General features: G+C 40.8%; 1 protein-coding gene across 1 annotated transcript; it reads left to right on the top strand.

The window, feature by feature from the left end:
- Positions 1-43: 43 nt before the first annotated feature.
- On the top strand, positions 44-24,776 carry LOC103600237 (zinc finger protein 717-like). Its single transcript, XM_008584483.1, has 5 exons — positions 44-428; positions 5,540-5,598; positions 19,318-19,444; positions 19,685-19,777; positions 21,851-24,776. Exons 1-5 carry the CDS (start codon positions 44-46, stop codon positions 23,254-23,256), a joined length of 2,070 nt encoding a protein of 689 aa, XP_008582705.1. The 3' UTR covers positions 23,257-24,776.
- The last annotated feature ends 292 nt before the right edge of the window (positions 24,777-25,068 follow it).

Raw genomic sequence — 25,068 nt, 5'->3', positions numbered from 1 at the left:
AGCACAGCGCAGCCGGAAGAGCTGTCACGGGCGCCTCTTGCGCATGCGTGGCTCCATCCGCCGCCGCCATATTCCCCGCAGCGACAGGCGGTTGTTCCTGTCACGGGCTGCTCCTCGGTCTCGGAACTTGGACTCTGCGTCCCGAAGGTGGTGCGGGGCTGAGAGCGGAGCCCCGCAGGCCTGGGGGCCCTGGGGAGCGGGGCGGGCGCCCCGGCACTCGGCGGGGCCGGGCTGGGCTGGGGAAGGGGCGGCTCGGGCTGCGCGTCCGCCGGCTGCTGTGCCAGAGAACGGCGCTGCGTGGAGGCCGGGCGCGCGCTCCGCGTATGCGGGAACCGGTTCCAGGCGCCCCGGGAACGGAAAGGGGGTCCTGCAGACGGCGCGAGCGCGGGAGGTCACGTTCCAGCTCTGCCAGCTGACCCTTGTGTTAGGTGAGCGCGTCAGCAGTGCTCGTGCGATGCCCCAGGTTTCCTGTGCATTTGTGCTGTGTGGTTTCTGGTCCCCTCCTGCATCGTGTAGCCTGCTTAGCACCCCTGGCTTGCGCTTACGGAAGTTTTCACCCGTACTAGTTTCTAGGGACACTGAGTTCTAGGAGGGAGATGGGGATACTGGGTGATGGTCCGGGTTCTTTGGAGTGAAGTGGGGGTTACAGAGTTTGACGGAGTGCGCCCTGTGAATAGGAATCCCACTTGAAAGAACAGCCTTCTGGCCTGAACCCTCTCTGTAGCTCTTCAGAGAAGAGGCCAGAGAGCCTCAGAAAAGTGACTATTCTAGCTTTTGCACAACCCAAGCCATTGTTGATCCTAGTGCGCAGAGTGCACAAGAGTTGGTCGATAATACCTCATTCAATACCTGTCAGAGACTGGGTGGTATTGGAAGGTTTGGACCAACTTTCAGAAGGGACAGGTGAGTTTGGCTGAGAAGGCTAGGCAAGGACCTGGGAAAAGTTACTTATTTGAAGAGGCTTGAAGGCCTGGTCTGGGGTGGAGGAACAACCTGTCATACCCGAGAGGATCTACCTGCAGTGCTCGCTAAACACACTCCCATTCCTTTAATCTTCGCACAGTTTCCAGTGTCTGAGTTCCCTCAAACCCAGCGTATCGCTAAATTTGGCATCTAGAGATATACTGACGCTTCCATTTTTCTCATAGTTCTTCCTGGTAGTTCAGGAAGGGTTTGCCAAGGTACTTCTATCTTGTAAGAAAGAGTAACAAAAATTGGATGTGACAAGACGTGGCTTGCCCAAGGTCACATGATTTGTAGATGTTAGGCATCCTGATTCTTTGGCTGTTTCCACTAACGTTATCCATTTTTCCATACTTACATCAAAACAAGTGTGTGTTTTCTTTTGAGATTATTTTTGGGACACTGAAATCAACTTAGAACAAACGGTGCTTGAACTTACCTTGCCTTTAACAACCCTGTTCTTTTTTATCCCAAACACTTGCTGTGGATTATGTGACCTCAAAAGATAGCAATAACACAGGTGTTTCCCAGTTACTGGCAGTAATCTGATGTTGAAACCAAATTCTGCAGGAAAATGGTGGTACCTTATTTTACATTACTGGTTAGCTCAGAAGGTTAGAGGGTGGTGTTGCTAAAACGAAGGTTGAGGGATCGGATCCCTATACTGGTCAGCACCAAAAAACAAAACAAAACAAAAAAAACCCATAAACTGAGAAGGTTAGACTGCATCACATTGCCACTACGAAGCAATTTGTTAAAATGTAAATAATGTGCAGTACAGTGCTCACTTTTAAGTAACACTTTATGTCTTGTGTTCTTTTTAAGTAAGCAGACTTTTTATGCGGGGGGGGGGGGAAGGCTAAAGCATAGTTTACTGAAGTGCACACAATTGCTTTTTATTTATTTATTTTTATTTTTTTCAAAAGATGACTGGTAAGGGGATCTTAACCCTTGACTTGGTGTTGTCAGCACCACGCTCTCTCAAGTGAGCCAACCAGCCATCCCTATACAGGGATCCGAACCCGTGGCCTTGGTGTCATCAGCACCACATTCTCCCAAGTGAGCCATGGGCCGGCCCCACAATTGCTTTTTATGATTCACATGGCATCTCTTAGTGACAGGAAGCTCACTGTAACTCATCCAGTTACATTCCTTGTGATTTTCAAAACTTGTAGGTGGAGTTGTATTGATTGTATTTGACAAGTAATTGAAGACTTTCTTCTCCACTAATGTTGTTAAAACTATATTGTGTTCTGGTGGCTTAGATATGTCAGTTTGCATCTCCTGCATAAAGAACCTACCAAAACTTACTGGCTTAAAAAATACCAACCATTTTATCTGCTTGAAGTCCTGTGGATCAGCATTTTATGGTGCACTCAGCTGGACAGTTCCTGTGCTAGTGTTGCCTGGATCACAGATGAGGCGTTTGTCACCTGGTGCTTTGACTGAGGCTGGTTGGTTTAAGATGACTTCACTTGTGTGCCTGGTGATTTGTGCTGAATCTTGGCTAGGCCCTGTGTCTCCAACAGAGTAGCACCAGGCTTCTTCACACTATGACTGTGTCCAAGAAGACAAGCAGTATTGGCAAGTAGTTTTTGAACCTATATTCACATCACATTTCAAATCAAATGGTAAAGCCCAGTTCATTATCAGGGCATACTATATGAGGGCTTGGACACAGGAAGACCTGTCTCTGGGAAACATTACCACATGAACAGTGTACCACAAGAAATACAAATTATGTACCTTTTTTTCTATATAACCATGGTGTATTAGTCCATTTTGTGTTGCTATAACAGAAATACCTGAGACTGGGTAACTTATAAAGAAGAGAGGTTTACTTGGCTTATGATTGTGGGACAGCTGTGTCTGGCATGGGCCTCAGGCTGCTTCTACTCGTGGCAGAAAGTGGCAGGCAGCGAGTGAGTACAAGCAGATCACATGGCGACAGGAAGCGAGAGAGAGAGAGAGAGAGAGAGAAGGTGCCAGGGTCTTTTAAGCAATGAGCTTTCGCGGGAACTAATAGAGTGAGAACTCACTCATTAATCCCCCCTCCCCCAGGGAGAGCATTAATCCATTCATGAGGGATCCGCCCCCATGAATCAATCAGTTTCCAACACTGACACATTGGAGATCAAATTTCCACATGAGTTTTGGAGGGGACAACACATCCAAACTCCATCACTCTGCCCCTGGCCCCCCAAAACTCATGTTCCTCTCATATACAAAATACAATCATTCTATCCCAAGAGTCCCAAAAGTGTTAGCTTGCTCCAGCACCAACTTAAAAGTCCTAAGTCCAAAGTCTCATCTGAGACCAAAAGCAAAAGTCTTTCCAGCTGTGAACTTGAAAAACTAAACCAAATTTATGTACTGCCAAGATACAATGGTGGAACAGACATTGCGTATACATTTCCATTTCAAAAGGGAGGAATGGGCCAGAAGAAAGGAGAAAAGGCCCCAAATAAGTCTGAAACCCAGCAAAGCAGACATTATGTCTTAAAGCTCCAAAATAATGTTCTTTGACTCCAAGTCTTGCATCCTGGGTACAATTGGGCATCTGGGCCCCCAAAGCATCAGGCAGCCTTGTTCCCACAGCTCTGGCAGGCACAGCCCAGTGGGCCATGCTGGTGCCTGTGGCTTTTCCAGGCCTGCGTTGCATGTTACCAGTGGCCTTGAAGTTCTGGGGTCCTGGTGGCAGCCCTGCTACATTGGCTTTACTAAACATTTCCCTGGTGGGGGCTCTCTCTGGGGGCTCTGACCCTACTTTCCTGCTTGGCATTGGTCTAGTAGATGTCCTCTGTAGTGGCCCCAGGCTTTTCCATACATCCTCTGGAATCTGGGTGGAGGCTGCCACACCTCCACTGCTCACATGTCTTGCTGGCCTGCAGACTTAACGACACCACCTAGGTTTCAGGCCTCTACTCTCCAGGGCTGCTCCAGTGGGAGCAGTTGGGATTCAGGGAGCATGATCCCTAGGGCAGCTGCACTCCAGGTCTGTCCTCCAGGATAACTCAGTCCTTCTTTGCCTTAGGGGCTGTGATGGGTGGGGCACCCTTCTGGAGTTCTCAAATGCCTTTAGGGCATTTTTTCCATTGTCCTGGTTCTTAGCATTTGGCTGCCTCACCACCAAGATAGTGTCCTTAGCAAACAGTTTATCAGCTTCACCCTTGCGTTTTTCTCCTGCTCTCCACTTCTCTACCACATGGCCAGGCTGCAAATTTTCCAAAACTTTACGCTCTGCTTCCCTTTTAAATTCTGCCTTTATGTTATGCCTTTGCTGCCATAACTCAGAGTAGACTGTTAGAAGTAGCCATGCAGCGTCCTTAATGCTTTGCTGCTTAGAAATTTCTTTGGTCAAATGCTCTGGTTTACAACTCTTAAGTTCCAACTTCCACAAAGTCCAAGCACATGGACACAGTGCAGCCAGGCTTCTTGCTATGGTGTAGCAAGGGTTACTTTTTTGTCCAATTCCCAATAAGTCCCTCATTTCTATCTGAGACCTCATCATCCACATGGCCTTTACTGTCCACATTTCAATCAGCATTCTGCTCGCCACCACATAAGTCTCTAAGACATTCCGAATTTCCCTCGTCTTTTTCTCTTCTGAGTCCTCGAAACTCCTCCAACCTTTGCCCGTTACCCAGTTCCAAAGCTGCATCCACATTTTCATGTATCTGTATAGCAATACCCCACTCCTGGTACCAATGTTCTATATTAGTCCGTTTTGTGTTGCTATAACAGAAATACCTGAGACTGGATAACTTATAAAGAAGAGCAGTTTATTTGGCTTATGATTCTGGGACAGCTGCGTCTGGCATGGGCCTCAGGCTGCTTCTACTCATGGTGGAAAGTGGCAGGCTGCTGGTCAGTACGAGCAGATCACATGGCGAGAGGAAGCAAGAGAGAGAGAGAAGGTGCCAGGGTCTTTTAAAGCAACGAGCTCTTGCAGGAACTAATAGAGTGAGAACTCACTCATTAATCCCCCCTCCCCCAGGGAGAGCATTAATCTATTCATGAGGGATCCACCCCCATGAATCAATCAGTTTCCAACACTGTCACATTGGAGATCAAATTTCCACATGAGTTTTGGAGGAGACAACACATCCAAACTCCATCACATGGACTAAAAATGTTGGGTTGCAACGTGCATACTTGCATGATGTTTAGGTATATAAAAGTAAGATGAGTTGTAGTGGAGACACTCATATGGAGTCCTGTGTGGATTATGAATAGGAAGATAGTTAATACAGCTCAAGTATATTTCTGTAATGTTAATTTAAGTGAAGACATAATGTTACTTTATATGGTTTAAGTTATTAAACTATATCCTTAAGTAAAGTTAATTGTTGCTACATCATGTCTCATATCTACCAATTATTGTGCTTGTAGATGCATCTTTCATGGGGTCTTTGTTGCCCCTTACTGACGTGTAAAGGGATATTCTCCCATAAGGAGGCTTTTCTTTTTTCTATTGTCTTTTTCAGCTCATGTGTAGGGGATTTTGGGCAGGAGAATCTGGCACCAAGCCACACCAGTTCTCTCCTTAATCTACTCCATTCCCCTTCTCTCCTAGCTGTGCTGCCAACGTGCTCCATGCGCTTCCAAGAGCAACAGAAAATGGACAAATCTCTGGTGAGTTGTTGCTTAGTTGTTCCTCACTTTGTTTTACATTTCATTTTGTTAGCTTTATGGGGTCTGTCAATTAAAATGGGAAAGTAGAAATAAGAAAATCTGGGCTTGAACTAAACGAACGTAAATAAGATCAAGTTGGAACGTTGATAGAAGCAGATTCTAGAAGTTAAAATCTCTAAGTTTAGTGCAGATTTGTCCCTGATCTTTCTCACATCATTACAAAAAGACAGTCTCATTTGTTACATGATTTGAATGGAACCTAAGAAGAGAGCATACAAAATTCTCATGGGACATGAAGACTTGCTGGAACACTGTCTTCACTGGTCACATAGATGATGTAGTGGAAAGTTTTTCAGTACCAACTTGGAGATAAGCACTTTTAGCATTAAGCAGTGGAAATGGTAACCTACTGCTAAAGCACACCTCATGTAAGGTTTTTGTGGAGTTGCTAAAATAGGGTGGTGCTGGACAGCTTGTGGAAGGCGGACATACTGGATTCATGGATAAAACCTGGAATATCTGGACGATTGAGTCCACCACAGGTGCTTAAATACCTCTCCATACATTTTTTTTTTCTTTTTTACATGTGCCTCACCTGGGAATCTGCACACGCTTTTCTCACTTCATCAGTACATGCAGGTTATGCAGCACAATGTTCAGAGTTATAGTTTTTGGGTTTTTTTTTTCCTGACCGGTAAGGGAATTGCAACCCTTGGCTTGGTGTCGTCTGCACCACGCTCAGCCAGTGAGCGCACTGCCCATCCCTATATAGGATCCGAACCCACTGCCTCGGCGCTATCAGCACCGCACTCTCCCGAGTGAGCCACGGGGCTGGCCCCAGAGTTATAGTTTATGGCAGTTGTTCCCACTGTACATTTGCACTTTGTCCCACTCAGTGTCATCTTAGTTTATTTTCTCTAAAGCTCACCGATGACCTAGATTATAGTCAAATGAGCTTCACTGGAGTCTTCTGTCATATTAGAAACTACTGTTCATAATCCTCTCCTGTGCATTCTTCAGTGTTGCTTCCATTATGACCTCACTGATGGTGCATTCTCTTTCTCCCTGAATTCTTTGACTTTCTTCTCCTTAGCTTAGCTCATCCAAGTGCTCTATCCTGTTCCCCACTTGTCTCACTCTGCAGTTCTCCTTGACCCATTCAGCCCTCTGTGGTTTGGTGGTTCTAACTGTTTCTCTCCAGCTTGTACCCCTTTCCCAGACTTTTGGCCATAAGTTTAACTCCCTATCAAAAGCTTCTTTGTAACTATCCAGAAGGCACCTGAGGCTGAAAATTCCAAAATGAAAACCATATCCTCCTCTCTTCCCTTACATATGGTATCACTGCCATCCAGCCAGTGACCCAGTGCACTAAAATTAGATTTCTCCTGTGCTCCCTCTCTCTTAGGTCTAATCTCCTCTGATGTCAAGTCCTGCTACTTCTGTTTGTTCTTTACATTTTATTCTCATGTCTGCATGCAGTGTCAGGATAGGGGGAGGAGCTGTTGGCGCTCTCAGACATGGTACCTTTGTTACATTAGGAATGTCACTTTTGGTAAAATCTGAAGGACATGTTTGCTGGAGGTGAGGTTCAATGCCTGGTGAACTGTGCTTGTAGACAGCACCTGTGACATCCTTAGGAGTCCACAAGAGTTAGTGCAACATGTTTTAACAATTGTCAATAAAAAGAATAGAAATAAGAAGCACAGATGTTTATGATGTGTACCTTTTGCTTATGTAAATGTACATCATTGATTCTATCTTTAGTTTTTATTCATATACAATTGTATGTTTGTAGTTCAAGAAGACCTGTCGTGTTTTCAAACTCTTACAGGTTGTATTTAATTCTATTTCACGTAACCACTTAAAAAATAAGTAAGGAAAAATGGGTGTGCGCATCAGTCATAGGTATGTTATGGACAAGAACTGTAGCTAATAGTTGATTAAGAACCAAAAGTTACTGCCTAGCTGCCAAAAAAAATCAAAACCCCCCAAAAAGCAACAACCTAATTACCTGAACATTTTAAATTCAGAATTATAGTTTGAGGTCTAACATGAAACATGAAAGTGCTGTATTCATTTGTTTTGAAGCTGATACTCAATTTAAATCTGCACACTCCACGTTTAAAGTGGAGGTACTTCTTGCGTTCGCTAATGACTTTTTCAGCGTTCCAGTTATCTGTTGTGTAACAATGTACGGTAACAGTTGCTTAAAACAGGAATTGCTTCTTATCACATGTCACAATATTGTGGGTCAGTGAACTGGACAGAGCAGTGTGGGTTGGCTGCTGCATGATGTCTCTGGTCTCTGCTGGAAGGACACCAGTGGCTGGGACATTGGGCAGGCAATCAGCCCTCTCTTTGTGGCCAGGTTGTACTTCTTCACAGTCTGGCATCTCAGGGTAGTCAGGTTTGTCTGGCTTCTCTCAGAGCAAGGGTCTAAGACATACAGGCAATAGCTGCGAGGCTTCTGATCTCCCCTCAGGAGTCCCCCAGAGCATTTCTTCCACTACATTCTCTTATTCAAGCACATCACTAAGATCAGCCCTGATTCAAGAGGAGGGCTAATTGATTCCATCTCTCAATCAGAGGAATAATAAGAATTTTCAGAAATCTTTAATAAACCACAGTTTGACCTCTGGCCACAAATTATTTGCATTTCTCTCAGGTGCAAAATATACTTTACCCCTTTTAAGAACCCCAGGAATCTTTAGCTGTTATGGAACTGGCTGAAAGCCTAACTGAATCAGGTCCAGTGGCCTGTCACCTGCCCCTCCAAACACAGCCAGCACAAGTGAGGAGACTGGCATGAACATGTGGTCACTTCCCTTCAGACAGGTTTGGGGGGAGGGGAGGCATGTGCAGGCACTGGTCTGACCAGTCACTTATTCCCATCAGGCACCTGCTGCAGTTCTTTGATTTGGGTCTAGTCCTTGTCCATGAGAAAGACGCCCCATGCCTCTTCACCCTGCTTTTTGTGCCTTCACCGTTCTGTGTCAACATTACGCTTTTTAAATGCATGAGTTGGTGGTTGTCCAGCTTTTCTGCATATTTCTTGCTTATAGTAAGTTGGGGTTTTAATTCCTTCTTTGTGTTTTTTTTCTGACCCTAGCCTGTTGGTACAACAAGTGATTCAGTGTAATCATTTCTTTATAAAATGTGAGCTTACTGTGTGCTAAACTCCAATAGACCAAACAGACCCCCACACTCTCTGAGACAGTCCCTTTGTTCTCTAGCCTCCCGTCTGTCCAGGGCTGCTCTGGGATAACAGCCTTACAAGCCCTATTGCTTACCAGGCATTATCTACATGTCACACCCTAAGGCCCCTAGGATGCTGAAAACATTTTTGTTCTTTTATCTTTTTTAACACAAACGCTGGGTTTGATCTTTCTATAGAGTCATTTTTTAAAATGTTTTGCTGGGAAAAATGTGATGAAAAATGGTTTTATTGCTATCCAGCGATTCTATTGTTTTTATTTGTGTTTTGTTTTTTAGTTCCTTGAACCCTATTTATTAAAAAACATATATGCTGAGCTCCCACTATGTGCTAGACACAGATCTAGGCAGTGGGGATGCAATAGTTAAAAGACCAGATGAGATCCCAGCCCTCACGGAGTTTATATTCAAGCAAGTTTTAGTAAATACTAAGATAATTTCAGATACACACACCATGGCTCAGTGATAATCCCTTGGAACTATCTGTGTAACACTATTTCGTAGGGAGCCCTTTTTGGCAGGAGGCATGTCTGTCTTGACTCCTAGCCAGGCTGGTTTATTGAGTGAAACATTAAAACTGCTTTCCTATCTGGACTTGGGGTCCTGGCTCCTAATGGTGACTACATATCTCTCAGACATTCGCTGTTTTCCATAAGCCTCTAGTCTAATTGGATTTTTGGGATCAATGGGTCTGCCTCCATATGTTGCTCTCTAATTCTTAGAGGCCAAGGACAGAAAAACTCTGTTTTTGGCTTCCTTTCCTGGTCCTAAATGAACTTTCTTTTCTTTTTCTTTTTTGTTTTAAAAGATGACCGATAAGGGAATCTTAACCCTTGACTTGGTGTTGTCAGCACCACGGTCTCCCAAGTGAGCTAACCAGCCATCCCTATATAGGGATCTGAACCTGTGGCCTTGGTGTTATCAGCACCATACTCTCCGAAGTGAGCCATGGGCCGGCCCTCTAACTGAACTTTCATAGGGCATTGGTCTGAAATGTCTTGCATTTCAGTTAGCTGTTCACCAGGACACAGGAATAGAATTTAAGGGTGACTTATAATTTATCCTTTTCAACATCCTTTTTGGTAGAAAATGCATTAAGTATATCCAGATATCCAGATATCCAGATATACTTAACTTTGTGCAGCAGATATCCAGGACTTTTTAATCTTGGGAAACGAAAACTTTGTACTCTTTCAAGTCTCAATTCCCCCCCTCCTCCCAGCCCCTGGCAATCACCTTTCTATTTTATGCTTCTGAAAATTTGATTGATAAAATTGGGACCACACAAATTTTGTCATTTCGTGAGTGGCTTATTTCACTTTGCATAATGTCCTCCAGGTTCCATGTTGCATCATATATCACGATTTCCCTTCTTTTTAAGTCTGAATAATCTTCCTTTGTATGTATACTCATATACCACATTTTGTCTATTCATTTGTGGATGGATGTTTGGGTTGCTTCCCACCTTGTCTGAGTGAATAATGCTGCTTCGAACACGCATGTGCAAATATTTTGAGACCCTGATATCAATTATTTTGGATATATACATGGAAATTGTATTGCTGGATTATATGGTAGTTCTATTTTTGATTTTTTGAGGAGACATTAGTATTTTTCATATTTTCATATTTCTACCAACAGTGTACAAGCGTTCCTTTTTTTTCAACATTTGTTATTTTCTATTGGGTGTAAGTGATATCTGATTGTGGTTTTGATTTGCATTTCTCTAAGGATCAGTGATGTTAAGCATCTTTTCATATTCTGGTTCACCATTTATGTATCATTTTTGGAGAAATGTCTATTCAAGTCCTTTGCCCATTTTTAAATCAAGTCATTTGATTTTTGTTGTTGAGTTGTAGGAGTTCTTTATGTCTATTCAAGTCCTTTGCCCATTTTTAAATCAAGTCATTTGATTTTTGTTGTTGAGTTGTAGGAGTTCTTTATGTATTCTGGATGTTAACTTCTTAGGAGATATATGTTTTGTAACTATTTTATTTCATTTTGTAGGTTTCCTTTTTACTCTGTTGATTGCAACCTTTGATGCACAGAAGTCCTGATGCTTGTCTGGCTTATTTCACTTAGCACAATGTCCTCCAGTTACATGCATGTTGTTCCATATGGCAGGATTTCCTTCTTTCTTAAGGCTGAAGAATATTCCATTGCATGGATAGTTCACATTTTCTGTTTCCACTCATTTTTATTGAGAGTTTTTATTACAGATATGAAGGTCTTTTAATATTGATTTAATTTTTATTTCAAACAAGTTTTTAGGTGGTCGGGGTTTTTTTTTTAAACCTACAGTATTTTGTTAGAGCAGTTTTAGTATCACAGCAGAATTGATAGAAAGGTGTATAGATTTTCTGCACACCTCCTACCTCTGCATAGGAGGGTATTTCAAAAAGTTCACAGGAAAATAGAATGCAAAAGTAACAGGAATCTTTCCATGAACCTTGAAGACTCCTCCTATGCAGACCCTCCTTCATTTTCAACATGCTCTACCAGAGTGTTACAATTGTTGAACCAATATTGACACATTGTAGTTGTCCAAAGTCTGTAGTTTACAATAGGGTTCACTCTTGGTGTTGTACTTTCTATGGGTTTGGACAAATGTGTAATGATATGTATTTAGCATTATGGAACTATACGGAGTACTTTCCCTGCCCTACAAATCCTGTGCTCCTCCTATTCATTTCTTCCCATCCCCCCAACACTGCAAACCAGTGATCTTTTTACTGTCTGCATAGTTTTGCCTTTTTCAAATTGTTATATGTTTGCCTTCATACAGTAAGTAGCTTATTCATACTGGTTTCTTTCAATCAGTACTATGCATTTAAGTTTCCTCCATATCTTTTCGGGACTTGATAGCTCATTTCTTTTTAGCACTGAATAATATTCCATTGTATGTATGTCCCACAGTTTGTTTATCCATTTTACTGAAGGGCATCTTGGTTTCTTCCATAGTTTAGCTGTTTTGAATAAAGTTGCCATAAACATCTGTTTATAGGTTTTTAGGCTCTCAATAGTTTTTAAATTTTGGGGGTAAACACGAATGAGCACAATTGCTGGATGTTAATATAAGAGTATGTTTAGTTTTGTAAGAAACCACCAAACTGTCTTTTAAAGTGGCTATAAGGTTTTGTATTTCCATGAGCCATGACTGAGAGTTTCTGTTGCTTCACATTCTCACTGGCATTTGTTGTTTTCAGTGTTTCACATTTTGACCACTCTACTAGGTTTGTAGTGGTGTCTCATTGTTATTTTAATTTGTGTTTCCCTAATTTCATATGATACAGAGCATCTTCTCATATGTTTATTTCCTGTCTGTATATCTTCTTTGGTAAGATATGTGTTAAGATCTTTGGTCAGTTTTTAAAATCAGGTTGTTTCCTTTTTGTTGTTGTTTCATTGTTTTGGTTTTTTGAGGTGGCTGCCCGGTACAAGGATCGAATCCTGTCCCTTGGTATTATCAGCACCACACTCTAACCAACTGAGCTAACCAGCCAGCCCATTTTCTTATTGTAGAGTTTTAAGCGTTCTTTGTATGTTTTGCATAACAGTGTTTTTTATCAGATATGTACTTTGCAGATATTTTCCCCATCTATGCCTTGTCATCTCACTCTTTTGACATTGTCCTTTGCAGAGCAGAAGTTTTTTTTTTTTTTTTTTTTTAAAAAGATGACCGGTAAGGGGATCTTAACCCTTGACTTGGTGTTGTCAGCACCACGCTCAGCCAGCGAGCGAACCGGCCATCCCTATATGGGATCCGAACCCGGGGCCTTGGTGTTATCAGCACCGCACTCTCCCGAGTGAGCCACGGGCTGGCCCCGGAGCAGAAGTTTTTGATTTTAATGAAGTCCAGCTCATCAGTCATCTCTTTCATGTGGATCTTGACTTTGATGTTATATCTAAAAGTCATTATATTACCCAGGATCATCTAGGTTTTTTTCTTATGTTATTTTGTAGAGTTTTATAGTTTTGCATTTTATATTTAAGCCTGATACATTTTGAGTCCATTTTTGTAATGATTTATGTGTCTGTGTCTAGATTTATGTTTTTGCCGTGGATTTCTAGTTGTCCCTGCATCATTTGTTGAGAAGAGTAACTTTGCTCCATTCATTGTATTGCCTTTGCTTTTGTGTCAAAGACGAGATGACTGTATTTATGTGGGTGTATTTCTGGGCTCTCTGTTCTTTGTCCAATACCACACTGTCTCATTAATGTACCTTCATAGTAAGTCTTGAAGTCACATAGTGTCAGTCCTGTAACTCTGTTCTTCCTCGATATTGTGTTGGGTATTTTGGGTCTTTTACCTCTCCATATAAATTTTAGAATCCAGTTTAGTTTGTTGGTATCCACAGAATAACATGCTGGGATTTTGATTGGGATTTCATTGAGTCTATACATTAAGTTGGGGAAAACTCAGATATTGAAAATATCTGAGTTTTCCTGTCCATGAACATGGGCCATCTCTCCATTTATTTAGTTCTTCTTTGATTTTGTTGATTAGGATGTCATTGTTTTCCTCATAGGGATCTCATACATATTTTGTTAGATTTGCATATAAGTACTTTGTGTCTTGAGTGTATGTAAATAGTATTACATTTTTAATCTTAAATTTGAGTTGGTCATTGCTGATATAGAGAAAAGTGATTAACCTTTGTCTATTAACCTTGTGTCCTGCAGTCTTGCCACAGTCACTTACTAGTTCTAGGAGATTTTTTGTGTTTTCTTTGTCAGATTTTTGTGCATAGACAATCATGACATCTGAAAACAAAGATCATTTTATTTGTTCCTTCTCAATCTGTATTGCTTTTGTCATGTTCTTGTGTTATTGCATTAGCTGGTACTTCCAGTAGGATGTTGAAAGGAGTAGTGAGAGGGTCCATCCTTGCCTTGTTGTTAATGTTGTGTTAAAGCTCTGAGTTTCTCATATTAAGTATGATGTCAGCTGTATTTTTGTACAGGTATTCTGTATCAAGTAGAGGAAGTTTTCCTATATTCCCAGTTTATGGAGAGTTTTTATTATGAATGGGTGCTGGATTTTGTCAAATGTGTTTTCTACATCTATTATTGATAAGATCAAGTGATTTTTCTTTTTCAGTCTGTTGGTGTGATGGGTCACATTTGTTGATGTTCAAATGTGGGACTAGCCTTGAGTGCCTGGGACGGATCCCACTTGGCTGTAATGCGTAATTCTTTTTGTACATTGTAGGATTCGATTTGCTAAAATTTTGTTGAGGATTTTTACTAGTGTGTTCATAAGAGAGAATGGTCTGTAGTTTTCTATTGTAATATCATTGTCTGGTTTTGGTATTGGGTTAATGCTGTTATCCTAGAATGAGTTAAGAAGTACCCTGTCTGCTTCCATCTTCTGAAATGGACTGTAGGGAATTGGTATAATGTCTTCCTTAAATGTGGTCAAATTCATTGGTGAACACATCTGGGTCAGGTGCTTTCAATTTGAAGATTATTAATCATTTATTCATTTACCTTCATAGATCTAGGCCTATTAAGACAGTGTATTTTTGTGTGTGTGTTTGGTAAATTGTGTCTTTTGAGGACTTGGTCCATTTCATCTAGGTTATCAAATGTGTGCACAGAGAGTTGTTGATAGTTCTCATTTATTATTCTTTCAGTATACACAGGGTCTGTGGTGATGTCTCATCTTTCATTCATAATGTTAGAAATTTCTGTCCTCTGTTTTTTTTTTCTTAGTTTGCCTGGCTGTAAGCTTATCAACTTTATTGATCTTTTAAAAGAACCAGCTTTGTTTTGTCATTGATTTTCTCAGTTGACTTTTTGTTTTCAATTTCATTGATTTCTGCTCTAATTTTTATTGTTCCTTTTTTTCCTGCTGACTTTGGATTTAATTTACTCTTCTTTTTTTTAGTTTCCTAAGTTTGAAACTTAGATTATTGATTTTAGTTCTTTCTTTTCTAATATACACATTCAGTGCCATAAATTTTTTTAGGCACTGCTTTTTCTGTATCCCAGAAATTTGATGTTTTGTTTTCATTTTTATTTAGTTAAAAATATTTAAAAATTTCTCTTGCATTCTTCTTTGACCCATATATTCTTTAGAGTATGTTGTTTAACCTCACTCTATTTGGGGATTTTTGAGTTACCTTTTTGTTACTGATATCTACTTTAATTCCATTGTGGTCTGAGAGCACACACTGTATGATTTCTATTATCTTAAGTTTGTCAGAATGTGTTTTATGGCCCAGAATGTGGTCTGTCTTGGTGATTGTTCCATGTGAGCTTGAGAAGAATTCTGCTGTTGGGTGAAGTAAGTCTATAGGTTTCAGTTACAGTTAGATGAATTATCTTTTTGAGTTGAACTATTTCTTTACTGATTTTCTGCCTGCTGTTTTTCTGATAGAGGGTATTGAAAGTCTCCAGCTGTGATGGCAGATTAATCTATTTTTGCTTCACGTAGTTTGCCAATCTGTTAGGTACATACATGTTAAGAATTGTTGTCCTGGTTGGCCACTTAGCTGAGGTGGTTAGAGTGCAGCCTTGCAACACCAAGGTTAAGAGTTTGGTTCCCTGTACCAACCAGTTACCAAAAATATAAATTCATTGTCTTCTTGGACAGTTAGCTCTGTATCATGAAGTAATGCTGTTGTTTGTCCCTGATACCTGTCCTTGCTTTGACTTTTGCTCTGTCTGAAATAAACATAGCTCCTCCTGTTTTTTTTTGGTTAGTTGTTAGTATTGTATGTTTTTCTCTATCTGTTTGAATCCATATGTGTCATTATATCTTAAGTGGTTTTCTTGTAGACAACTTATGGTTAGGTCTTATATTTTGATCCACCCTGACACTCTCTGTTTTTAACTGGTGCAATTAGATCATTGACACTCAAAGTGACTATTGACATAATTGGATTAATATGTACCATATTTGTTACTGTTTTCTATTTATTTCCCTTGTTCTGTGTTCTTACTTTTATATTCCATTCTTTTTCAGCTTTTGGGGTGTAATTGGCATTTTATATGATTCCCTTTTTTTTTTTCTTCTTCTTTTTTTTGGGGGGGACGGCTGGCTGGTAGGGAGATTTGAACTCTTCACCTTGGTGTTATTAGCACAGCACTCTAAGTGCCCGAGCCAACCAGTTTGTACTTTTTAAAAAAATAGTTAAACTTTTTTTCTTTTTCCTTTTTTTACTTTTTTACTGCTTGGCATTGAGTTTTCAATATACATTTACAACTGATTCAAGTATATTTAAAAATAACATCATACCACTTCACAAGTACTGTGGCTATCTTATAAATAATAAAATAATTTTAATTCCTCCTGCCTGTCCTCCAGTCTCTTATATGATAGTTGTCGTGTTTTGACTTATAGAATACATCTGTATGTGTGTTTGTGTTTATGTATATGTGTGTATATACATATATATAAGCATGCATAATTGTTTGCATTGTTACATACTGTTTGCATTTGTTACTGTGCAAATCGTTAGATGTGTTAGTTCAATTAAGAAGAAGAAAAATAAAAGTTTACATTTTATCTCCATATATTTCTTCTTTATTGTTCTTCCTTTATGTAGATATCTCATCTATATATTTTCCTTATCTTTAAGGAATTTCTTTTAACATTTCTTGTAAGACATGTGTACTGGAAACAGATTCCCCCAAGTTTTTTTTTTTTTTTGGCCAGAGAAAGTCTTTATGATGGCTTCACAGGGTACACAATTCTAGGTTGGTGGGTTTTCTCTCACAACACTCTCAATGTTTTACTCCACTCTCTTCTGCTTATGTAGTTTCTAGAGAGATGTTGGATGTAATTCTTATCTCTGTTCCTCCATAGATAAGGTGTTTTTCCCCCTCTGGCTATGCTCAGAGTTTATCTTTGATTTCTTGTAGATTGAAAATGACATGTCTAGGTGTGAATTTTTGGCATTATCTTGCTTGGTGTCCTCTGAGATTTCTGTATCTTTAGTGTCTGACATTAATTTGTGGAATTTTTCAGACATTACTGTTTCAAATATTTCTTCTTTTTTTTCTCACTCTATTCTGGTTTTCTCAATACTCTGTTCCACATTTGTAGTTGTCCCGCAGTCCTTGGATATTATGTTGTTCTTTTCAGTCTTTGTTCTTTATGCTTTTCAGTTTTTGAAGTTTCTATTGACATATCCTCAAGGTCAGAGATTCTTTCCACAGTCATATTCAGCCTACTAATAAGCCAACCAAAGACATTCTTATTTCTTTTGCAGTGCCTTTGATCCCTAGTATTTCTTTCTTGTTCCTTCTTTGGACTTCTCTCTCTGCTTACATCACTCATCTGTTCTTGAATTCTGTCTACTTTATTTATTTGAGCACTTAGCGTATTGATCAGAGTTTTAATAAATAACTTGTCTGATAATTCCAGCATTCTAGCCATTTCTGGTTCTGATTCTTGCTGTGTCACTTCAACTGTGTTATTTTATCTTTTAGAATGCCTTGTAGTTTTCTTCTTTATAGCTACATATGATGTACTAGGTAGAAGGAACTGCGGTATGTGTGCATTCAGTAATGTGGGGGGAGGGAGGGGATGCTGTCTGAGTTCATTTTTGTTGCTATAACAAAATGCCATTGACTGAATAATTTATAAACAACAAATGTATTCCTCATGGTTCTGGAGGCTGGAAAGTTCAAGATCAAGGTGCAAGGAGATTTGGTGTCTGGCACAGGCCCATTCCTCACAGGTGGTGCCTGTTACATGTCCTCACATGGTAGAAGAGACACAGAAGCTCCCTTTAGCCAATAGGGCTCTGCCTTCATGAACTAATGACATCCCAAAGGCCCCACCTCTTAATTCTAGTGCAGGGGGTATTAAGTTTCAGCATATAAATTTTGAGGAGATACAATCCATAGCTGAAATGTTCTGTAGTCTCATAATCAGGTCTCATTCTTTTAGTAAGCCTCCGCCTTTGAACTGTGGGCTTGACAGTTTGTCTTTTTCCTCTCTCTTAGGTGGGACAGGATAGCTGGAGTAGGCTGAAGTTGGGTATTTCCCCTCACCCAGGTCATTTGGGGTCTGATCATACTAAAGCAGGTTAGGCTCTGGTTAAGTGGTTTCTCCTAAGGGCAGCCTTGCTGAGAAGAGCAGAGTGCTCTGCAGTATTTCAGAATTATTTGCCTTTGCCCCTCCCACAGGTGGATGCAGGAGCAGAGCGTTTTTTTTTTTGTTTGTTTTTCCTATTTACTGTAGTAATCTCGTTGAGCTCCTGGACGTCAGTTTCACAGTATTGTGGTGGCCCATTTATGACTGGGTCCTTCTGGGTTTTTTTTTTTTGTCCTTTTTGAGACCAGCCGCACCGTGCTCAGCCAGTGAGTGCTGTGAGCGCACTGGTCATCCCTATATAGGATCCGAACCCACGGCGGGAGCGCTGCTGTGCTCCCAGCGCCGCACTCTCCCGAGTTGTTCACACTGACCCTCCAGCAGATCATCAGTTAAATTCAGGTTTTCCTGCCCCGGCACTGCTTCCCATGGTGGTCTCTGCAGGTGAGTCTCTGCTCTTGTAAGCTGTGACTCCCTGTATTCTCAAGTCTGTCTCTCCAGTCCTGGAGGCAGCAGTTTGCCTTGTGTCCTTTTGTCTCTTACAGATCCAAGAAGAGTTGTTGATTTTTCAGTTTTCTGCTATTAAAATGCAAATCTGGTCATCTAACTCACCTGTTCTTACAGGACCTCATCATTTATACCTTGTGGTTTGGGAAATGGCAGAGTTCACCTTGGGGTAAACAGTCTGTTGGCATGTAGGAAGAAAATCAGGGGATGCCTACATACATGCTTTTAATTTATGAGTTATTAAAAATAAGCACATAAAATTTTTTGTTGTTGGATTAAGGCAAATATTTAAGTGCAGAATCACTCCAAAATCAGTTTCTTCAACATCGTGTTCATCTCTCTTCACAGCCAGACATGGTGCTGTGTTATTCCATGAACGTGATCATTCACCCAGACATGGTGCTGTGTTAATTCCATGAACGTGGTGTGGGTTCTTTGTTTTCTTGCGGCTGAACTTTTGATGTTTCCTCATATTCGTGAGAATATGTGGTGCACGTGGAAGAGCTGAATGTCTGGCTTTTCAGGGAAGTGCAACCTTATAATACAAAATAGAGCTATCTGTTCTCCTTTTTTTTATCCCAGTCTGCATTGAGCTTGTGTCTAAATTAGTTCATCTAATGCATTATCCCAGGTGTGTATTTATACTTATGTCTTCATACCAGGTTAGAAACTCCTTGGAGGAGGAGAATTTTATTCAGTTTTATCTGTATCATCAAGGAAGGTTGTAGATCAATAAGGTAAGCTTTGAAATAGTATTTTTACTAATTAGTAAATTATTACAGTGACAGGAGTTTTTTCCTGTGGTTTTTCTTTCTCCAACCATATGAAGTTCAAGGAACCTGCATCATACGTAAGATACATATGACACACAAACACAGGAGTTTGAACTCTAAGATTCCTGTTTTGTTAATGATGGCTGGTAAGTGGAGTTGAGGAGAACTGTGTTATTACAGGGGTTGGTGTCATTTGAGGACGTGGCTGTAGAATTCACCTGGGAGGAGTGGCAGGACCTGGATGATGCTCAGAGAACCCTGTACAGGGATGTGATGCTGGATACTTACAGCAGCCTGGTGTCGTTGGGTGAGTGAAACGCCACAGTAACATCAGGAATATGCCTTCCTTTTTTTTGTAAATATGAAAACCATTTATAAGATTTAATGCTGTTTATTAAGATTTTATTTTATGAAGAATGTGTCCCCTTCTCTAATGAAAGGTTCAAATTGGCCACTTCCTGCATAGTTCCTGAAGCCAAGCTCTTGTCACCCTTCAAAGGATCTAGCTTACCAGTTTGCAAAGTCCTACATTATTTCTCATTAACAGGACACTGCATTATTAAACCTGAGGTGATCTTCAAGCTGGAGAAAGGAGCAGAGCCATGGTCAGAAGAGCAACCCCCAAACCAGAGCCTCCCAGGTCAGTCAGCGCATACTGGGCAGGTAGGCCGGGAAGAGTAGAGCCCCGCAGATGTGGGCCGTGTTGACCTGTTTTCACCAATTTCTTCCTCAGGTCTGGTCTGTATACATCAAACCTGAGCATTATATAGTCTCCAAGGAGCACTGTCTCACATATATCTCCACGTGTTATTTTGCTGAATATTTTTCGTAGTTACCCAAAGTCTAATCCCTACCTTCCTCTTCTTAGACATCTTTCTTTGCTATTTTTCTCAGTTCTCTCAGATGCCCTCTTTTCCTCTATTTTCGTGGACTGTTGTTTTTTTCTATTTCTTTACATTTATCCAGACATTCACTTATTCTTTGAACACATCTTAGTCAAGCATATTTTAAGCAGTGGTAATTTTATAGTTGTATTGATAATAGCAATGATCAGAGTAATGTACCTATTTAATAAAAAGTGTACATCCTGTCGAGAGAGAAACAAAATAGTATATGCTGAGTAGTTGTATAAGTACCAGAGGGAATATTTAACCTGAGCCAGAGAGAGAGAAAAATGGGATGTGATAATGTAGGAAGGATGATTGGAAAAGTCCGCTTTAGGGGATTATTAAGCACTTACTTTGGCCTAGCTTCTGTTAGAGTTAACTCTTTTCCAATTTTGACATAACACAGAGGTGAATATAAAATCTAGATCTGAGAATGGACATCACTATTGGAGATACAAATTTTGAAATTGTTAGCTTAAAGGTGGTATTTAAATCATGCTTATAGAGGAGGCCACCTAGGTAGTTGATAAAATGGAGAAAGAATTCCAGGAGTGAGCCTTGTGTACCAGGATATCAGAAATGATGGGAGGACCTGGCACATGAGTGTGGGAAGAGGTGGTTGTAGGCTTGGGAGGAGAAACAGATTTGTTTGGGCGTGGAGTTTGAAGTTAGCATTTTCTCTTTCTCTTTGTGGAAATTATTCTAAAACAAGAAAGAGAATGAAAAATGCACAGGAGACTCCATTTTCTATAAAGGTAAGAGACAACTGAAATTCCAGTGTAGAAGACCAAAGGCTTCAGAAGCAGTAGATTATCAAGAAGATAAGTGTGTACCAGAAACTAGGGGGAGAATGCCAGGGCTGTCAATGTCCAGAGAAGCCAGAAAACAACTTTCAAAGAGGGTGGTCACCGCCTGGGTTGCAGAACCAAATCCTTTAGACCAGCAGTGAGGGGTGGCCAGGATGGTGGACTGGACCTTCCTCTAATTGTTACAGTTCGAAGAAGTAGACAAAGTCTGGTAAGGTTAGGAATTTGCAGTTAGCTGTCTTTGTCTAGTGTGGGGAAGAATAGATTATGTATTTGAAAAACCTCCAGATTCCTATAGCCATTCCCCTGGGAACAGTGAACTAAACCAACATTTGTGCCAAGCTTTGATCTTAAGCCATATTCCTTCTTGGGGACAGACAAGTCGATTTCACCCACACTCTGCAAGGAGCTAATCCAAGAAACCCTGCCACATTCAAAGCAGAATGATGAAAATATATCAACATTAGACAGTCACTGTTATTATAAAAAGAAAATAGAGAAAAAGAATGGAGCAAAAATGGCAGGTGATAACAACTTAGTTGAGGCAGAAGTCAATGTTTTAAACACACATTTCTTCATGAATAAATCTTAAAGCAGCAAAGGAAAACACAGTTTAACATTAGAAAATCTGTTAATGTAATTTATTACATTAAGTCAGCAAGAGGAAAAACCATATACTTTAAAACCAATACCCATTGTTGACTTGTATAAGTTATTATGTCACCAGAATAGGAAGAAACTTCTTTACCATTACATGGGCCTTCCATAAGATATGCTTTCATGTGGTTCAAAGATGTGGTTATCTTTTTTTTTTTTCCTTTTTGTCTTTTTTCGTGACCAGTAACGGGATTGCAGCCCTCGGTGTTGCGCCCGTACCGCGACTGGCAACGGGATCACAACCCTTGGTGTTGCGCCTGCACCGCGCTCAACCAGTGAGTGGACCGGTCCGTGCTCCCAAGCGCCGCACTCTACCGAGTGCACCACCGCGCTGGCCCTGTGGTTATCTTTTTCTCATTTCAGATGTCCAGACAGTCAACATCGATGACTTAATTGCAAGGAGCCATGAAAGTCACCGTACACGTTTGTGGCAAGTTGTGATTACCAGCAATAACATGTCAACTGAAGAGAGAGTTCAGTTAGGAAAGACATTTAATTTGAGCTCAAATCACACTTCAAATCTCATTATAAATAATGGAAACCATTCAGGAATGAGGCCTGAGGAGTTTAACGAATGTCAGAACATGCTTCTGTCTAGAAAGCATGATGAGAGGCACACTGAAGAGAAATCTGATGTGCGTAATATAACTGGGAAATCCCTCAGATGTCCTGAACATCATGGTCGGCATCGCAAGATTCTAACTGGGCCTTTTGAATATGGTGGACAAGGGAAAGCCTTCAACACAGAGCCAATGTTATTGTCATGTATGAGGGCTTATATGGGAGAGACCTCCTGTAAATATACTGAACACGGGAGAGCTTGTGATAAGTCAGCTATCACTGCCCAAGAGATGACTCAGGTAGGGAGGAAAACTTTTAAATGTGATGTATTTGAGAAGATGTTCTATAAAGAGTCTCAACTCATTGAACACCAGAAAGTACAAAAAGAAGAGAAATCCTACAAATGTAGCAAATGTGAGAAATCATTCATTAATAAATCAGTCCTTACAGTACATCAGAAAACACATTCAGGAGAGAAGCCCTATGCATGTAATGACCATGAGAAAATTTTCTCTCCTAAGTCAGACCTTATTAGACATCACATAATTCACACAGGAGATAGACACCATGAATGTAATGAATGTGGGAAAATCTTCTACAGTAAGTCACACCTCACTGAACACCAGAAAATACACACGAGAGAGAGAAACCATGAATGTAATGAATGTGGGAAAGCCTGCTACAGTACATCCCACGTTACTGAACACCAGAAAATGCACACAGGAGAGAGACGCTATGAGTGTAATGAATGTGGGAAAACCTTCTTCCATAAGTCAGACTTTATTGTTCATCACAGAACTCACACAGGAGAGAAACCCTATGAATGTAATGAATGTGGGAAAACCTTCTGCCGTAAGTCATACCTCACTGTACATCGGAGAATTCACACAGGAGAGAAACCCTATGAATGTAATGAATGTGGAAAAACCTTCTACAGTAAGTCACACCTTAACGAACATCAGAGAATTCACACAGGAGAGAAACCATATGAATGTAAAGAATGTAGGAAAAGTTTCTACCATAAGTCAACTCTCACTGTGCATCAGAGAACTCACACAGGGGAGAAGCCCTATGAATGTAATGACTGTGGGAAAACCTTTTCCCAGAAGTCGAACCTCAACACACATCAGAGAACTCACACACGGGAGAAATCCTGCATGGCAGAGACTGGCTGTGTGCTTTCCAAAGACCACTCTCTTTTCTCTTGATCATGGAGTTAGCCTGCCTCCCCTTTTGTGTGTGGTACCATGTAACTGAGCTCTTTTCAGAGAAATATGGACAAAAGTGATGAACATTACTTCCAAGCCTGGGAGCAATGAATGTCCATGGGATCCTCCCTTGTTTCTCCTGTCCACTGGGACTGGAGTGGGAATGATTCTAGGGTTGCCTTGCTAGCTACAGGTGGGTGAAGGCTACCATGATCTAAAGTCAGAGGGAATTCATTGGAGAGAGCAGAAATCTCATCTTTATCCCCAAACTGTCCATTTGTACTTTATGCAAGTGAGAAATAAAATACCTACTGTACCGACTCATACATGTGGGGCATGTGTTTGCATCACAGCACAACTTGAGCATGGTAGCTCATTCACTTTGTGAACTTTTCAGTCCTTGTACATGAGAAGATTCACATGGGAGAGATCTCTCTGTCCTCTCTTATACCAAGATCAGTTTATGGAAAATTGAAAGACGTCACAGGGAGAAACAACACATCAGGGACACCTTAGCAGGCAGGGACGTCTCATTAAATGCTGAGAATAAAGTGAACCTTTATAAATATCACTGATGTGTCAAGGCTTTCAGTAAAGCTTTCAACATTTTATGTAATATGGGTGTAAATTTTTAAATAGATATATTGAGTATGGCATTAAAAATACATTAGAAATATTTGACTATATGCCATTAAATGAGTGCTGATATTCCTGTCAGGGGACATTTGGCTATGTCTGGGGACACTTGGTCATCATAGCTGCAGGTTGGGACATGCTACTTCATCCAGTGGCTGGAGGCAGGGCTGCTGCTGAACAGCCCACAGTGCACAGAGCAGCCCCTCACCAGGTGGGGCTTATGCATGTGAGTATTCTGTGTTAATAAGTTTTTCTTAATGGAACCCAGCATAACTGTGGTTAATGAGTGCGTGCACTAAGCGTAACAAATATTGTGACTTACATTAGGATTCCTGTCCTTAGTCCTACTCTGACCTCTTTATATCTTGTTAAATATTTTAAGCCTAAAGTATTACACTACATGCTTTCTCCCTCTGCTCCTAGTGTATGCACATTTGTATGACCATTATTACCAAACTGTCTCTTAAGAAGACAATCTTTTTTCTAAAGTTAAAAGCTAACATGGAAGCAGACAGTGGGTCTGACTGTGGTGTACTAAATAGCAAGCTGATAAAGTCCTTGCTATTTTAAGGGAGCGAGCCAGCAAGGCTGGCTTCCCGTTGGCCTGCCTCCCCCTCCCCCCTCCCCTTGAGGTCTGACCTTTGATTGAACCTGGGACCCTGGGAACTTTGTAAATGAGGGATTTATGCTCTTATTTTGCTGATAAGTAGTTAGCCATGAACCTTCAAGCACCATGGCAACAGAAAGTGTTCTATAAACAGCTTTGTACCAGACATAACTGGCTTAATCAGTACAATATGTTATTTTTTCTGCCTTATTAAAAGAACCTAAAATAAACTAAGGGGCTTCACAGGTCAGCAGCCTGTGCAGTCCTCCTGACCCCATAAGTGTGATTCTTCTTCACTTCTCCACTGTCTCCCCTTGGGTAATGTTCGACTACAAGTGGCGCCTGGACAGGGACCTGAGTGTGGAGAAACTTCTTGGAAACAGGTGAGGGAACCTTTGTGTTTTAGGGTGTGTACCTATTCTGTTTAGGAATGAAGGCATATAGTCAGGAGTAAAACTAATGGCACAAGGAGGGAGCAAAGTTTTGAAATCTATGCTTAAAGCCCAGGGCCACAAGGTCTCTATTGTTCATTTAGAAAAATTTTTACATCACATTCAAGAAGTCTGCCC

Source organism: Galeopterus variegatus, unplaced genomic scaffold, assembly GCF_000696425.1.
Source record: "Galeopterus variegatus unplaced genomic scaffold, G_variegatus-3.0.2 Scaffold3273, whole genome shotgun sequence".
NCBI lineage: Eukaryota > Metazoa > Chordata > Mammalia > Dermoptera > Cynocephalidae > Galeopterus > Galeopterus variegatus.
The sequence above is the reverse complement of the archived record's forward strand: the minus strand, read 5'-3'. Positions and strand labels throughout refer to the sequence as shown.

Coding starts and splice junctions, on each gene's coding strand:
- LOC103600237 (XM_008584483.1), top strand. CDS start 44: ATGCGTGGCTCCATCCGCCGCCGCCATATTCCCCGCAGCGACAGGCGG. Junction 429..5,539: donor CCAGCTGACCCTTGTGTTAG/GTGAGCGCGTCA, acceptor CTTCTCTCCTAG/CTGTGCTGCCAACGTGCTCC. Junction 5,599..19,317: donor AGAAAATGGACAAATCTCTG/GTGAGTTGTTGC, acceptor GTGTTATTACAG/GGGTTGGTGTCATTTGAGGA.